The sequence below is a fragment of the Cyprinodon tularosa genome, unplaced genomic scaffold, assembly GCF_016077235.1.
Source record: "Cyprinodon tularosa strain WSP-4 unplaced genomic scaffold, ASM1607723v1 ctg79, whole genome shotgun sequence".
NCBI lineage: Eukaryota > Metazoa > Chordata > Actinopteri > Cyprinodontiformes > Cyprinodontidae > Cyprinodon > Cyprinodon tularosa.
In genome coordinates, this window is record NW_024039551.1 from 1780181 (window position 1) to 1796692 (window position 16512).

A 16512-nucleotide genomic window follows, 5' to 3' on the forward strand; every position below is an offset into this window, starting at 1 on the left:
TCCTTTATCCTGCTTTTTTGGTCCTAACCATCTGCTTTCCTGTTCCTTTGTTTTTTTTTTGCTGCTTCCACCTTTTCTTGCGTTCTGTAGAGAGGAGTCCTTCTACTGCACCGTCCCCATCACCCCCGTAAAAAGGGAGGTGGAGGAACGTGACACCATAGAGGAGGTGAGCAGGGCTGCTCATGGGTTGCACATGGATAGCCTGCCCTGGGAGGGGGGGAGGGGGTCATTGTAATTGATTTATTTTAGTCTCATCCTAGTTCTAATATCTCCACCGTACTTGTAGAGCAGAATTAACTCCAGCTCTGAAACCACAATTTCTGTTGATTTTAACAAAACCACAACTCTTTGTTCTGCCGGCCTGGATTACAGCGGACATGTGTCTTTATTTACAGCTCTGTAGAAATGTTCTCTTCATTCTGGTCCATGACGGTTTGTATTCAGTCAGAACCATGAAGAATCTCTGCCATAAACGGTTAGAAATGTTCCGTCCAGTGGCTGAAGGTTAAACTTCCTGCAGCGGTTTAGTTCTGTGAGATGATCGACACCGACTGTTTATATACCATTAATATATGTACACCACTTTAATTTGATCACATGACACAGATTTTTTTATAAGCTCATGGAAATAAAAAAGTCAACTGTTGCAAAGTCCCAGGCTGTGGGACGTTGTGCAGCGCGGCTCCTCAGAAATAATGCCGGCTTTTGCGAAAGCTCGAACAACAGAGCCAGCAGACACGTTAGTCCAAGCATCAACAATCCATCCGCAAACGGTGGTGTAACTGCCCGGCGCTGCCTTCCACTTATCCTGAAACTGTGCTCTCCGTCTGTCATCCATCGCTCCCACGCCGCTCGCAGCCTTACTTTGAACGGCCGCTTCACACCGATGTCGAGCGGTTGAAGTTCCTTTGTCAGACCCCCGGGATAACGGCGAGCACAGCATCCATTTGATTCACCTTTTTTTTCACATCAGCTGTGAGATGGGCACGCAGCGATGGTGATGCGTGGAAAAAAACACCTGGTCTCCTAACATACACCTGCCTCAGCCACGCTTTCATCATCTCCTCATCCATCCAGCCTTTTTCATTTGCGTTAATATCATATGTCATCAGAGCGCTGTCTGTCTCGCTGTCAGCTCCCAGATCAGCTTCTCTGATTGGTTGATGCGGCGCGTCCAGCAGCAAAACTTCAATTTTTCCATCTCGAGCAGCAGCAGCGCGTTGGCGGTGCGTCAGATGCTTAAACGCTCCAGACGCGCTGCGCCTGCTGCTCAAAACGCGCTGCGGGACCTTTTGCTGCACCTATACGCACGTCAACCATTGACTTTGCATGTAAACTCGCTGCTTCTGCTGCACCTGCTTGGTCCGGTTCACACCGATGTCGAGCGGTTGAACAGCGAGCACTGCGTTAATTTGTTTCCCCATGTTTTTCACATCAGCTGTGAGATGGGCACGCATGGAGTCACAGATTAACAGCGATGGTGATGAGTGGAAAAAAAACACCTGGTCTCCTTACATTCAGCCACTCTTTCATCATCTCCTCAATGAGGTGGTCTCAAAAGTCGCAGTTACAACACACATAGGGCGCACCGCACCAAAGGGCGCACCGCACCTTTTGAGGGAAAAAAAAGACGTTTAAGTGCGCCTTATAGTCGTGAAAATACGGTAGATATGAACCAGAGCGCTCGTTTTAACACCAACATGAGCAGTTTCTGTGTTGTTTGTCATTCAGTGGGTTCAAACTAACTATTTAATACCCGCCTCTGTTGGATCGATCTAACTAGTTATTACCTATACCAATATAACTATTAGGTTATTAGGTTGATCAAACTAGTTATTACCCATCCCTGTTCGGTCAATCTAACTAGTTATTACCTAAACCAATCTAACTAGTTATTAGGTTGATCAAATTTGTTATTACCTGCCTCTGTTAGGTTAATCTAAGTAGTTAGTATCCACCCCTGTTAGGTAAATGTAGCTAGTTATTACCTATACCAATATAACTATTAGGTTATTAGGTTGATCAAACTAGTTATACCCCACCCCTGTTAGGTCAATCTAACTAGTTATTACCTATACCAATCTAACTAGTTATTAGGTCTATCTAACTAGTTATTACCCACCCCTGTTAGGTCAATCTACCTAGTTATTACCTATACCAATCTAACTAGGTATTAGGGTGATCTAACTAGTTATTACCCACCCCTGTTAGGTCAATCTAACTAGTTATTACCTATACCAATCTAAAGAGTTATTAGGTTGATCTAACTAGTTATTACCCACCCCTGTTAGGTCAATCTACCTAGTTATTACCTATACCAATCTAACTAGGTATTAGGTTGATGGAAATGGTTAATTACCCACCCATTAGGTCAATCTAACAAGTTATTAGCCACCCTGTTTGGTCAATCTGACTGGTTATTACCCACCCCTGTGAGGTCAATCTAACTAGTTATTGCGTTGATCAGACTAGTTATTTCCTTCCTCTATTGGGTCAATCTAACTAGTTGTTACCCGGCTCTGTTTAACCTGACCGTTAGCTGCTGTTTAGTCATTGTGTCTCAGATCAGAACAGCATCTAAACTAGACTTTTAGTTTCCCATCAATCATCAGATCTTTTGCTTCCAGGATCATCATGTTTATAAAACGAATAATTAACTGAAAGCTTGGTTCTTTTTTTTTCTCATGGCTGATAGACTGGTGTGTTCATCCAGAGTGAAGGTCTTACCAAACGTTGTTCCCTACTCTTTACTTTATTTTTTAAAGAACAAACTAGAAACTTAACTGGTTTTTAAACGGGTTAAACCTTGGACGGTCCGGCCAATCAGTCAGTCCTAAAGAGTTGTGGTTGTTGTGACACGTTGGGATCGGGCCGGTCCCTCATCCTGTCCTGGTTCCCACAGATCATGAAGATGGCCGCCCCCCTGCCTGTGGATGGGGGGAGCAGCCCCATGGTGAAGCCCAAGGGAGACAAACAGGTGGAGTACTTGGATTTGGATCTAGAGTCTGGGAAGTCCACCCCACCCCGGAAGGTAGGAGACCCTGCACTCCAAAAAAGAAAAAAACAAAACAGAACAATAGTCTTTTTTTTTTTTTATCTGAGGAGCTTGAATGTTTCTTCTCTGACTTCTTTTGTGTTTTCAGATGAAAAACAATGGCAGCAGCATTTCTGCGTCAGATGAGCGTGTCGACTATGTGGTTGTGGACCAGCAGCGCACACAGGCCCTGAAGAGCACCAGGGAGGCATGGAGCGAAGACCGCCAACTCACAGAGACGGACACTCCCTCCAAAGTCCCCAAATGAGCCTGACCCTGACCACCAGCCCAAACCCAGAGCTGCAGCCCGCCGGGCCTGGAGAGCCAGAGCCCAGGAGAGCGCGGTGTGGAGCTTTAAATTGGGCCCAATGAGTCCGAACTTGAACCAGACTTTGAACTCCAAACATTCGCTGCCCTTAATGAGGATGAAGGCCTGATCCTCTTCATCAGATCCAGAGTTAACATCTCCTTTGGTTCTGACTGTTCTTCACTAGTCCACAACATAGCGGCGCAGGCTAACAGTGTTTTTCTGTAGGGGCAGGGGGTGTTTATTCAACACTATTTTACTTCTTTAACGTTGCGTTCAGTGCCTTGCAAAAGTATTCACACCCAGTAAAAACCAACATCTTCTCATCCTGTGTGGATGTTTGTTTGCGTTTTAATGAGCAGAAACAGAAGCAGCTCCTCCAGAGTTAGCTGCTCTCCTCGCTCAGCCTGTGGGTTCAGGAAGACAAGCTCTCAGCAGCTCTGTTTTCAGCTGATGGACCGATCTTTTCTCATCAAGATGTTCGGTTTCACAGGGAGTCATTTTACACACAGAATCCTTCTGACATGATTTATTCAAGTCTGCTGCTTTATAGCAGGTTCCTGTTCTCCAGATCATGAGATCATGAGACTCCGCCTCTGTACTGTCCTCCTTGGTCGCCCTCATCATGTTTGCCCTCTAATTGTCCTGAATCTGAAACCTTTTGGAGGGAGTTGAACAAAAATGCACTCCACACTTTTCAGATTACCATTTGTTAAAACCCACGATGAGCTTCACATGGATGCATCCACCTAAAGACCCCAACAGCTGTGGAAAGACCTGGACCCGGAGAGTGTCCAGGTCGCTGAATTCAAATGCAGGCGAACAGAACCAAGTGTTAAAGTCGGCTTTAGGTTTCCTGAAGTTTTAATCAATGAATCCCATCAGATCTCCATCAGGTTTGTGGAAGTGAAACCTGGACAGAAGTGTTTGTGTAAATAAACAGGAGACGTTTCCTTTATTTGTATGAATCTGCGCCGTGTTTTGACTGGAAGGTAGACGGATTCTGCAGGGTGGAATTCCTTACCGGCCGATTCATGAATGATGACTGTGACTTTTCTATAAGTTATGCAGAGGGATTGCAGCGGGCTCACCGAGAGAAAATCAGGTACTTTAGTTTGTAGAAATGCACACTAAGACATATTTCCATCTCTAATTTATTTCTGGGTCGTGACCAGTTTTTCACTCAGTATCCTTTGTTAGTTCGACATCTGATGAGAAGCTGAAACTCATTTCTCTCTCTTCTTTCTCCTCGGGGTTTAATTTATTTTGAACTGATCTGACGAACCTCGTCTAGTTGGCTCCTAAACCGTTCTGCCTCCAAAGCATGTCGCCGCCATCAGATCAAAGCATTGCTGTAAATAGTTTTCCATCAGTTGTATTAACACACATCTCCTAAAGTCGCTTTCTTTGGACTTCCCTCTTTCTATGCTGCAGGTTCTTTGTGATGCCGACTGCAGAACTGATGATGTTTTCTAACGAATCTCAAGTGAAATTTTAAATCTGAAAACTGAACTAATAAAATCCAACATTTTCTTCCTGGTTTGGGTTGTTTTTATTTTCAGCAGCAGTCTTGATGAAACCGTTTGATCTCCTTGCCTTCATGTGATTAAATTTAAAGTGTTTTATTTTAAAAATGTGAGAGAGGCGTGCATCTCTGATCCCGGGGTCTGATATGTTCATGAAGTTGGTAAACAAACTTTATTTTCTCATTTTGTAGAATTCCATGTTAAAAAGTAAAGTTGTTTTTACTGTGAAGTAGTTTTTTGTGCTATTAGTCAGGTTTTGTATCTTAGGAAGAAGAAAGTTCTAAACGAAGAGATACTTCAGAGCCACTAAGGACTCATTCATTTCATTAACCAGGGTATTTGTTCTTGTCTCACTCCATTTAGCAGCTGTTGCAGAAAAAAAAAATCTACTTTCTTTTGTCTCTTTACTCTAAGGTTGATTACTGCTTTAACATGTTTAGTTCAACGGAGGGAAACGTCACCATACAGTTGCAGCCATTCAAAATGGCTCTTCCCAGTCAAACCCCAGCTGAACGGCAGCCCACTTCCCTGCAACTCCTAGCAGAGTCCCCCTACAACTTGCAACCACTGGAGTGACCCCCTCCTTCGCCTTGGTTTGCATATTTTTTTACTCTGACTCGACCCTTTCACTGAATTACAGGATCTGACCAGGAGAAGGTGCTTCTCTTTAGATCTTAATGTCCACAAATCATGACAGAATATATTTTTACAAAGATTGATATTTAAAAAGGAATTGTTGGGGACCAGCCAAGGACCCATCAAGGACAGTGGGCAAATTTTGAATGGCTACTTCTAAAAGTCACAAATTGTTATCATGCTGTCCACTGGGTGGAGCTGTTGCATCTGTTTCCTTCTCTCCAGCTTCAGATCTTTAGCCAGTTTTCCTCCTCTGCTTATCTTCCGCGACTCTTTATTTGTTTATTTGGAGGGGGGGTGTCCTACTCCTGCTCAGCTGAAAGAACAAACAAAAAAAAAAGAATAAAAGATAGTTATTTCTTGTTTTGAAATTGGAAGAAAATCTGGATTCATAAATCTGATTACCGGTAATAACAAAGCAAAAACATTTTAATTGAACTACAATTATAAATCCTGAACATGAGAAGAAAAACTGCAGCAGCATAAAGGTAATGGAAAGGCAATACAATGAATAAATGAAAATAAGACAATTATATATGAAAATAAAAAATTTATTGATTACAGAAAATAAAGTTGGACTGAAAAATAATGCGCATATCTCTTTCAAAGGTTTCTCTAGATATGTTCTTAACCTGGATTAAAACAGCTGAGGGGTTCATCTCTTTTCCAGGTTTCTGAGACTTTGTTCCAGATCAGTGGAGCAGAATAACTAAAAACTGCTTCTCCATCTTTGGTTCTTATCCAGTAGAGCTGAGAGGTCTGGCTGTTGATCCACTGCCAACCAGTCTGGAATTTATTTTGGAGCTAAACCATTCAGTGATTTCTAGACTAAAAGATGGATTTTAAAGTCTCTTCTCTGAGATACAGGGCGCCAGATTTAGGACTTTAGAACTGGACTCATGTTCTCCACTTTCTTAGTTCTAGTGAGGACACAGGCAGCAGCATTCTGGATCAGCTGCTGATCCACTTGTAGGCAGACCTGTGAGGACACCGCTGCAGGGATAATTTCTACTGAAGATGAACGAAACAGGAATTTTTTTTCAACATTAATCCTTTATTCCTGGAGATGTTCTTTAGGTGATAGAAGGCCCACCTTCTTCCTGTCTTTATGAGCCTCTGAAGGTTCAGGTCTGAGTGCATCACTACAACCAGATTTAGAGCCTGATTGCTGCTTTCTAGCTGGATTATAAGAAACTGGGTTCTAACATTTAAATGCTCTTACTTTGATCCAAGATCTCCATTCTCTTTTAGTCTCTGTCAGATTAATTGAACTGAGCAGGGGCAGAAGGACCAGAGCTTTGTCTGCATTGATGAAGGCTTCGGTCTGGGGTGAGGGGAGCTTCTGCTCTTCTGGTTCAATCTTATCCGGGGTGATTAGATGTGGATCATAAAAGAAATCTACAGACTGGCTTTGCAGCCAGCAGAGATTAGCTCTTCCATAGGGTGAGTGTGTTAACCCAGACAGATGCCTTCTATCTTCCTAGCTATTTATGAATTTATGCTTTAAATGTTGGTTCAAAAAACTGACATAAATGTTGGAACTTTTATCACAGCCTGGTATTAAAGAGAAAGAAGAGGGAGGGACCAAATGAGTGGAAGAGAGCGTTTAAACTTTAGGATCATTTTCTGTCTCCTTTTTTGCTTCAAAACTGAAGATTAGGGTCTTTGTTTTTTCCCCCTCTTTGATCAAGTTGATGTGTAGCTCCCTCTGCTGGCCAGTTATCATGGATTTGGGGATGACTAGGAGCTTCCAGTAAACCCACCATATGGGCCGACTGCTTTAATAATCTCATATAATTCTGTAAATCTCCCATTCTGGGAACAACGACGTGCCCCCCTCCCATGTCAATCTGTTATTTTATTTTACCAGAAGGCCGAACCCCCCCTCATCGCTCTGCAAACACCTCAATTAAAGCAAATGTCAACCTTACGTTGATATAATTGCTGCTCTGTAGGCAGCAGGACAGAAATCTGACCTCCAGCTCGTTGCTTTGAACAGCCGAAGGTTTCCTTTTTTCAGCTGCATTTATCGCTTTCATTTTAAACTTTTTCCACTTTTATGCCATTATCTGCTTTTACTGGCCAATGCATTGGAATAGAGTGCTGCTAATGTCATCATATGCCCCCCACCTCATCTGACTGTTGTAAATGCAGTTATTTTTACCCCATTCTTGACCACAAGAACCTGACGTGCAGCCCATTCCCCACCGCTTAACATTTTATCTAGATTGCTTCTTGCACTTAAGCGTTCATGATTCATGCATCCAAACTGTGAGGAAGCGTCTCCACGTCAGCCAGTAATGACTGAAACTCCAAGTCATTACTGCGTCCCGTTAGGGGCCTGCAAGCTCCTCTGTTTGTCATGCTTTTAAGCAAATTCAAATGCAGTGTGTTTTGGGAGACGCCTCAATGATTTTTAATCACTGAAAGGCTTCCAGCGATTTATTTACAAAGAATGAGCATCTCATTGGCTCCATGCATGTTTCTCAGGGAGGAGATCTGCAACTCAAGTCCCAGTGAGCCTCCTGATCGTCTTCAAACACGGGAGCAGCTATGTGGCTCTGAGTGCTGCAGGAAGGAAGGAGAACATCTCTGGCTTCCTAACCAGGCCAGCAGAATAATTAGGAGGCAAGCTGAGAGCCTTTTCTAGGGCAGAGGGAAGCAAGTCAGCTTTAATGGGTGGAGCTTTGACATCTGTCTGGACTGATGGAGCATCTTTAAGGTGCTGCATCTCAGGGGGCTTGTAACAGTTATACACGTGTTCAGAGGCATTATGCTGAGGGCCGATAGTGTAGGAGCACCTCAAAGATTAGACAAGAGTGTCCTGACTGCTGTGGCTGTGGTTAGATGTTAAATATTGTGGGGTTTAAAACAGAACTAGGACAATAACAAGGTAGAACTGCAGGTTTATATGATTGATTTCAATTATTACAGAAAACAGCAGAGTGATTATTTAAAAGCTGTAAAATATGTTATAACCTCCAAATGAGACCCATTGCAGGAGGTTTTTATAGCTGACCCTGGATCTTCTGCCTGAACTAACTGGCGTTTGTGATCTGAACCACATCAGGAGCCTGAAGTCATTCAGATCAGGTGTCTGTAAACGGTCATCATCGACATGCTGACAAAGTCTGTTTGGACTTTTAGTCCTTCTGATTCAGTCACATGTTAACTAAAGTAGGAGAAGTTTAATGAAAAACAACCTATCTAATCCTCACTAAACCATCAGACACTAAGCATCAATCAACTGTCTATATGAAGGCAATGTTTATACAAAAGCAGACAATTTCTGATCCCTTCTGATCATAAATGCTTTCTTTCGAACATGCTGCTACTATACTGTTATGTAATTTAAACACAACTTGCAAAGTAAAATAGTTCACCAAATTTTGAAATGTCATTAATTTTGAATTGAAAAAGTAAAGATTTTTTTAGAATAAAGAAAATAAAATCTGCTCAGATTCTGTATTTAGCTGATTTTTTTGCCACTTGCTGACAAAAAGTATGCAAGCACTGCCATTGCAATTTATTTGAATATTTTAAAATGGTCCATTTTGGAAACCAGAGCAGCTTTATGAAAAAGTTGTTTTTTTAAAAGGGTTGTGGTGAAAGTTTATTATGAATTCTTAGGGTGGATAATCATAGTAACACATTAATAATTGATATTGGAGGAAAATATTTCTTAGCACTTTAAGGCTAAAGTTTAAAAGTGTATTTTTTTCTCTAAAGGACTTATATGGAGCAGCTGAATAAAAAGGCTCAACAGCAGCAAACCAGTCCTGATGTTGGGAACCTTCACTGATTACAAACTGGTATTCAGTCTCCTGAGAGCCGTTTGAAATGAGTGCAGCCAATCAGACGCCTGTCATCACAGTCCACTTCCTGGCAGGCCTGCATCATCTCTAACCACACCTGCCTGATCTTCCCATCTCTGCAGCTGCTTGTTAAATAGTTCTGGTGCTCCGCCATTTATCTGCAGCCTCTCTTTGTCTTGTTACCTCCAGCTCCCTTTGCTCTGCCCTTGTTTCAGACCTCTAATTATATTACCTCCCCCAACATAACGTCAATGCTCTGAGCCCAGGTACATAATTCTTGTTTCTTTGGGCGTGTTTCAGACAGAAATCAATGTTTACTCTCTGCCCAGCTCCTCCATCTGCTGTCCAGCACTGTTTAGATTACTGGACCTGGATGAGCCTGAGAAAAACATGCAGTTCAACAAGTCAAGAGCTGCAGGAAAATCTTAACTCTGATTCTCACCGGACAGCAGCTTGTTCACATTAAAGGGCCTTTATCATACTATTATGATGCCCCTCCTCCATCCAAATCATTCCCAAAGTGCACTAACCAGTTACAACACACCCACTTTCTCCAATCAGTGAAATAAGGCAGATAATTTCTGATTAAAATCTAGATGCAGCGTTTCCAAGCTGCTAATCTGCTGCTGATTGGACACATTTTGTAGATCAGCTCAAAAGAAATGTGCAATATCATCACATATTAAGAAAAGAACTTGACATCCAAAGTTTATGTTCAACTCTTTAACGTAATGAGTAACTAAAGCTTCAACTTATGGGGTTGTTTGTATTTGTTGCAAAGTTTTGAGCACTTGTAATACTATACAATCTGCAATCTTACAGGCCAAGATCTTGATCTTCAATAACCAACTGAGGAAATGTTAACTAAGAAGTTGGCAGGGATGAAGTGAAAAAGTCAATGAACTTCATGTCAGAGGAACTAAGGGGGTTAAGGCGGGAAGGAAACTGAAGGCTGTGATCCAAGAAAATAACAAGAAGATTGAATAAAAAAACTGGGGGAAAAAATGGAAGATTTGGAGCAATATACAAGACCGGATGAGCTGGGGATTTCTGGCCTTGAGACAATCCACCGCTCCTATGCACCGATTACAGCAAGTGACAAGCAAGGAGAAGATGCACCAAGAGGTGAGCTGCTTTCACTTTAACAGCAGGTTGTTTAATTTTCCTCCAACAAAAACATTGCTTTGGACTGCCTGTCACCTCTTACCTCAGAAGTCTAACAATAGGCCAAATATCCTCATTCGATTTCTGAACAGGAAACATGAAATTAAATTGCTAAAGCAGGGAAGGACACTGAAGGGTACAGCAGTTCATATGATTGCGCATCTCACAAGGAGAAGTGTTGAAATTGCAAGAAAAGCAAGAATCGTGAAAAAGGAGATGAAGATTGTGGACACCTGGATAAGAAAGTGTAAAGTACTGACAAGACTGAAAGTCACACAAGAACAGGTCACAGACATAATAACGATCACTTTAAATGAACTAATGATCGCATTAAAGAAGAAGACAATTTAGAAATAAGTAAAATATTCTTAAATTAAGTGTATTTACCCTTAATTTGAGTAGGTAAATAAGATAGTTTGCCAATGGAATGATTGTGAATGTTTTTACTCTTAAAAGATAATTAGATAATATCCACTAGAAATACGACAATGCAATTGAGTTTTCTTATTTTAAGTGTAAATTGTCTTGTTCCATTGGCAAAATGTCTCTGTTACCTTCTCAATCAGAGAAAAAATGCACTTATTTTAAGAAAAAATGACCTATCCAGATTTAGATTTTTTCAGGTGTATAGGTGTAGATTTCTGCGTTTATCCTGTTTAATAAAGTAAATATTTGTGGCTTGGTTTGAGGTCAGAATTTAAATGTAAGGTTGTTGATAAGATGGTAGCAATAGACAATCTGATGGAAAAAACAAAACACATAATTAGCTGTATTTATAGAAGAAAAGAGTCCTTTGTTTTTAAGTTTAAGAATTTCTGATTTATCTAAAAAGCATAAAGACAAGGTTACTCTTTTGTTTGGTGATTTTAATACGGATGTTACAATGTGGATGTTAAGAGGTTAATCTGTTGAAAACAAATCAGCAAGTGAAAACCGGAGAATATGTAAAGATCATGTTCGGTTTGAATCTTTATCCCTTAATCTTGAAGTTATTTTGTAAATAAAAATCAACCTGAAGATTAAAAGTGGATTGTTTGTTACAGATATGTCAGGATCTGTGGAGTTTTGTAGAGGACCCAAATGCAGGGGCGGAAGGCTGAGGGGGTTTCTTACAAATTTAATAAATAAATAAAGGGAAGTCAGGTAAACTAAGAAACGCTCAAGAGAAACATAACAATGAATCCAGCCATGAGGAACTGCACAGGAGGTGTACCTATTGGAGATAATGGATGGGCTAATCAGCTGATAGCAACTAGAAAAGGAGGTAAGGGGAAAGGAAAAGGACACTAGGGGGCAACAAAGAATAACCAGGGGAAACACCAGGAACATAAATCAAGCTAAAGGGGAAAGAAACTAATGTCTACTGTTATGGAAAGCCCTTTGTTTACACCTTGAATAATATTCCTAAAACTACTAATAAAACTAGACCAAAGAAAAAATACTAAAATGCAGAATGGAGAAAAATGAAAGAAATAACACGGGAGAGTAAAACTAAGAATTCAAAGATGATATAAGTCTTGACAAACACAGAATAACGTAAAAAAAAAAAAAGCATAACTGAGAACCCAAAAAGAAAACTTAAACAGAACCAAAAGTCGATAAAGGACAGAATTATGACAAGATTTAACTGATCATTTACCAGCTTTTGCAATATTGATTGTTGAGGATGAATTGGTGTCATGTACTGGAGAATACAGTTGTAACTTTAAAAGAATTAAATCACCAGAGGCAATTAGGGCTCTAACAATAGAACTTGTAAATAATGACTGGCAGGATGTTTATGCAGAAGACATAAATGCTTTTTCTGCAAACAATTTTGAAAATGTAAGATAAACACTGTCCAGTGAAGGATCTCAGACAGATGTTAACCATGGTTAAATGGTTTGGAAAAAGCATGCAAAAAGAAAACAGATTATATACAGAATGTATTTGATATTGAAAAAAAAAAAAAAGGGATTTACAATTTAGATCTATCATGTTGTGGCAAAAAAAAAAAAAAATAAATATGAGCAACTGCTGCAAATGTATAAAACAAGAGTAAAGCTACATGGAGAGTTTAAAATGAATTGAGCACAATGAGGGACACGGTCCAATGCATTCTCCAGGTCCAACAAATTTAAGTGGACCAGTTGGGCTACCTTCTATGAACCCTGAAGCTCCCTGCAAGAGCTGGTCTGCTGATCCAGTGTTCTACAGCCAGGACCAGAACCACACTGATCCTCCTGAAGCCAAGGTTTGACCCTCAGCTTCCCTCTCCTCTCCAGGCCCTGGCATAGGCCTTCAGGGGGGTGGGGAGTGGCTAAGAAATGTAATCCTCCGGTAGTGGAACACACCCTCTGGTCCCCCTTTGTATGCAGGGGAACCATCACCTCATTCTGCCAGTCCAGTGCGTCTCAATGATTAACAGCTCAACACCCAGAGACCTGTGGTTCTCAGAGCTGCTGTCTTCACTCCTAAAGCCTTGTCAACATAGAGTATTTTGAGCACCTTTGTGATCTCAGATCGGGTAGTGAACAAGTCCGTCACCAAGCACCACTGTTTCTATGCCAGCCGGGTTGAAATCCTAGAATTCCTTCTATCTCATTGTTCAAATTTAATAAATAAATTCATATTGAAAAATGTCTCAAAGTTTCTCAGGGAGGCACAGAAATATCAAGGAGTTATATCAACCTCCACAGTCTTCAGCAATCCCTCCACCTCCTCTCCAATGGGCTCACTCTTCCAAAGTGTCCTCCAGCTCTCCATCTCACTCATGCTGAGCCCATTCAGGAGATCCTCAAATCTCCTCTCCCACCTCATAACCTGTTTGATTTCCTCAGGAAAGGTCAGAAGTCATCACCAACTGAAACCCATACAATCCAAGGTTCTTCCTGTTTTTCTTTTCAAGTCTTTTTCTTTTTTCAGAAATTTCTAGACACTATTTTAAAGTCCTTGTCCATTTCTTCACCAAATCCCTACCATACATCAGCTTGTGCTGCCTCCCTGCAGAGACAGGGAGGCAGGGGTGAGTTCTTGCAGATTTAATCAAAGGAAACAGTTTAAAAAGGCAGGAATCCAAAAATCCAACTAAAAATGTAAAGCAAACCAGAACCATGGAGACATCAGGGGAAAACACGCACAAGGAGCCAGGGAGAGACGAGGTGAGCAGAGAACAGCGACGAAAGGACCAGCAACAAAAAGGAACCAAAAAGGAGTGGCTGCAGAGGAAGAGTATTTGTAGCAATGGCAATGGCAGGGCTTGTTAGCCCTGCCATTGTAGAGACAATGGCAGGGCTAACAAGCTGACAAGGAGCAGGTGTGAGGAGACAATGAGGAAGCCAAGGGGAAAGGAACACACACGAGGGCAACAGAGGAAAACAACCGAAAAACCTGAGAACATAAATCTAGAAACTACAACAAAATAGAAATTAAACCAATAAAACTAGAAAACAAGGAGCAAAGTAAAGCACAACATAACCAAAACCATGACACTGCCATTCATCAAAGGTTTTTAACTACTTCCGTAAAAATTCAAAAAATATCCACTGGACTTGGTTTCCAAGATTTGAAGACGTTTCGCCACCTCTCCAGGAAGCTTTCTCAATTCAAATGTCTGGATCCGCAGTGAGTTTGAGTCTTATATAGACAAGGCCTCGTATTGCTTGGAAACATGCAAACGGTAACGGATGAGTGTATCGTTTGGTTCCATTGTTAGCCTGTAATATCTGAAACCTGTCTATGATTCTGAAGGTCGGTCTTTAAAGGGGGGGGGATTGCCGTTAATGGGGGGATTGTCTCCTGTAATACCTGAAACCTGTCTATGATTGTTAAGAGTCGGTTGTTAAGGAGGTATTGTTCACCGGCTGGAGCGGGTAGGTCCCTCGTTCCTCTGTGATGGGGTGGGGGGTGTGGTGATATCATTTTAACTACTACCAGTTTGAATCCTACATAGAGGCCAGTTTGCTATGGTGGACCCCTCAAAGAGCTGAAGGTTTAGGTAACAATGATTCGGCTGCACAGATCCTTCTACCAAGTTCTGGAGGTGATAGTGTGAAAAGAATATCAGTAACAAGAAAGAGAGTCAGAAAAGGCTCATAGAGGGAAATTCAAAGGTCTGATTTACAACAAACACCTTGAATTAGCAGCAGAGATTTGAGAACAAATCCTGTGGACTTGTTAAACGTAACCACTGATAACGGATCACACACTTACACAATTAGACAGGGTTCACCCTTATTAGATGCACTGTTATGACCAGTCTGGATAAAGCCCCCCTTTCTTTATCCTTTTCACACACCTGGATAAATTGGGATAACTTCCCTCCTTTGTGTTCAAAATCATTTTCACGATTAGAGACGTTCAAAGTATAGAAAAGGTATAGAAATATTTTTTATAGTGATTCCAGAAGCTGTTTCCTGATTACAATCTATTTACTCTGTTTGAATATTTTACATTACATGAAGAAGAAGGATCAAAGTCACCCCCCCTCCCTCGGAGCATTCCCAGCATTCAGTGACAACATGGCCCCCACCGCCTGAGTGTGCCATGTTTTCGAAATTATACTTCATATCCTGCCTCCTGGCAACAGGCCACAGGGAGGGGGGAGGAGGCTCTCTCTTTCCCCTCGGCTCCAAAGCTGTCTCTAATCAGATTGAGCCGAGGTGTGAGGAGTGGGCTTTTGTGTGCAGCTGCAATGTCATCAGCAGAGATTTGAAGAAGTAAAACCATTACAGCCGAGGGAAGAGAGGTGATTTTATTTAGGGACAGAACTGAACAGAACCATCGTTCAGCTTGTGATTTTCCATCATTGTCACCTCAGTTTGGCTGCACATCGGTACAGGTTCATTAACTTAGCTTATGATCGGTGCTTTAGCAAGAATAAAAACGCACATTATGTTGCCCCAGATACTAACTTCACACAGTATAATGAGGCACTATTAATTTTTTATAGCTTTAGGAGTTTGCCTGAAGACGATCCTAAATTTATCCCATCTGATCATGTGCAATGATGCTCAGTTATTCCATGCACCGCAGGTCTAAATGTTGCCCAAGAGTTCAATGTTTCATGAAAAAGATTTGCTTACCCCTCAGCTCAGCAAACCTTAAGCTAAGCAGATTTATGTCTCTGTCTTTGATTCACAGCCTCCAGAGGAACAGGAGTGTTTGTATCCACAGACCTAAAGATCTGCTCCAGGGCGTGTCTGGATGAGTCTCTGCCTCTTTCGCCACTTTCTGCCTGTTGAAACATCAGCCGTTCTTCCTCCACAGCCTCTTAAGATGAGGTTTTCAGCCTCACTGTGGTCAGTAGAAAGTCTCAGTCAGGATGTCTATTAATCAGAGGAACACGGGAAGTAAAAACCAATAAGAGTCTGAAATTTAAGAAAAAACTAACCACAGGTTTAGCAAACTGGCCTATAGATTAATGTTGAATTTAGTAGAAACCTGCTTTACTCTTGTTCCAAACTAAAACTACATAAAGACAAATTATGTGGGGGACAATTGTGATGATTTTATTTGTGTCCCTTTGAGGAACCATAGAGCAACCGGGTGCCTAACAAATGCTCAGCAGTGATTAATCCAGTGGTTCCCGGCCCTGGTCCCCAAGTCCTCAGGGGCTCCTGCCCTGCATGTTTAGATATGTTTCTGTTCCAGCACCCCTGATTCAATCTAGTGCTGTTGAAGCCTGTTAACCAGCCCTTCTTTGCTGGTGTGATGCAACAAGGTAACACCTAAAACATGCAGGACAGGGGTCCCTGAGGAACCGGGTTGGGAACCACTGGAGAAATTTGCTTTGTTCTGTAAGATCCAGCTCTGTATTCCTGAGGGAACGTTTTCAGATTAACTCACAAAAAGAAAAAAATATCTGTAACTATTAGCAGAATTTTTTCCAATTAAGAATAACTAAATTAACATAAGCACACAATACAGAGTTTACCTCAGCGCCAGACTAATACCTGGTCAGTTGGATAGCAGAATATTACACCTCTATTTATCCTCAAGAAATATTCTGCCGTGTTTTTTTTTTCTGCACGTATCAGATTAAAAATTCTG

General features: G+C 41.4%; 1 protein-coding gene across 10 annotated transcripts in view; it reads left to right on the forward strand.

Moving 5' to 3' along the window:
* Nucleotides 1-4881, forward strand: part of gab1 (GRB2-associated binding protein 1) — a 75917-nt gene extending 71036 nt beyond the window's left edge. For 6 of the 10 annotated variants that reach the window (XM_038271121.1, XM_038271118.1, XM_038271120.1 and 3 more), the window contains 2 exons: nt 2903-3031; nt 3144-3302. In XM_038271121.1, coding sequence (XP_038127049.1) covers nt 2903-3031; nt 3144-3302 — 288 coding nt within the window. Of the gene's footprint in view, nt 1-90; nt 167-2902; nt 3032-3143 lie in introns of those variants that run through there. The other 4 variants (XM_038271119.1, XM_038271125.1, XM_038271117.1 and 1 more) reach the window with 3 other exon arrangements.
* The last annotated feature ends 11631 nt before the right edge of the window (nt 4882-16512 follow it).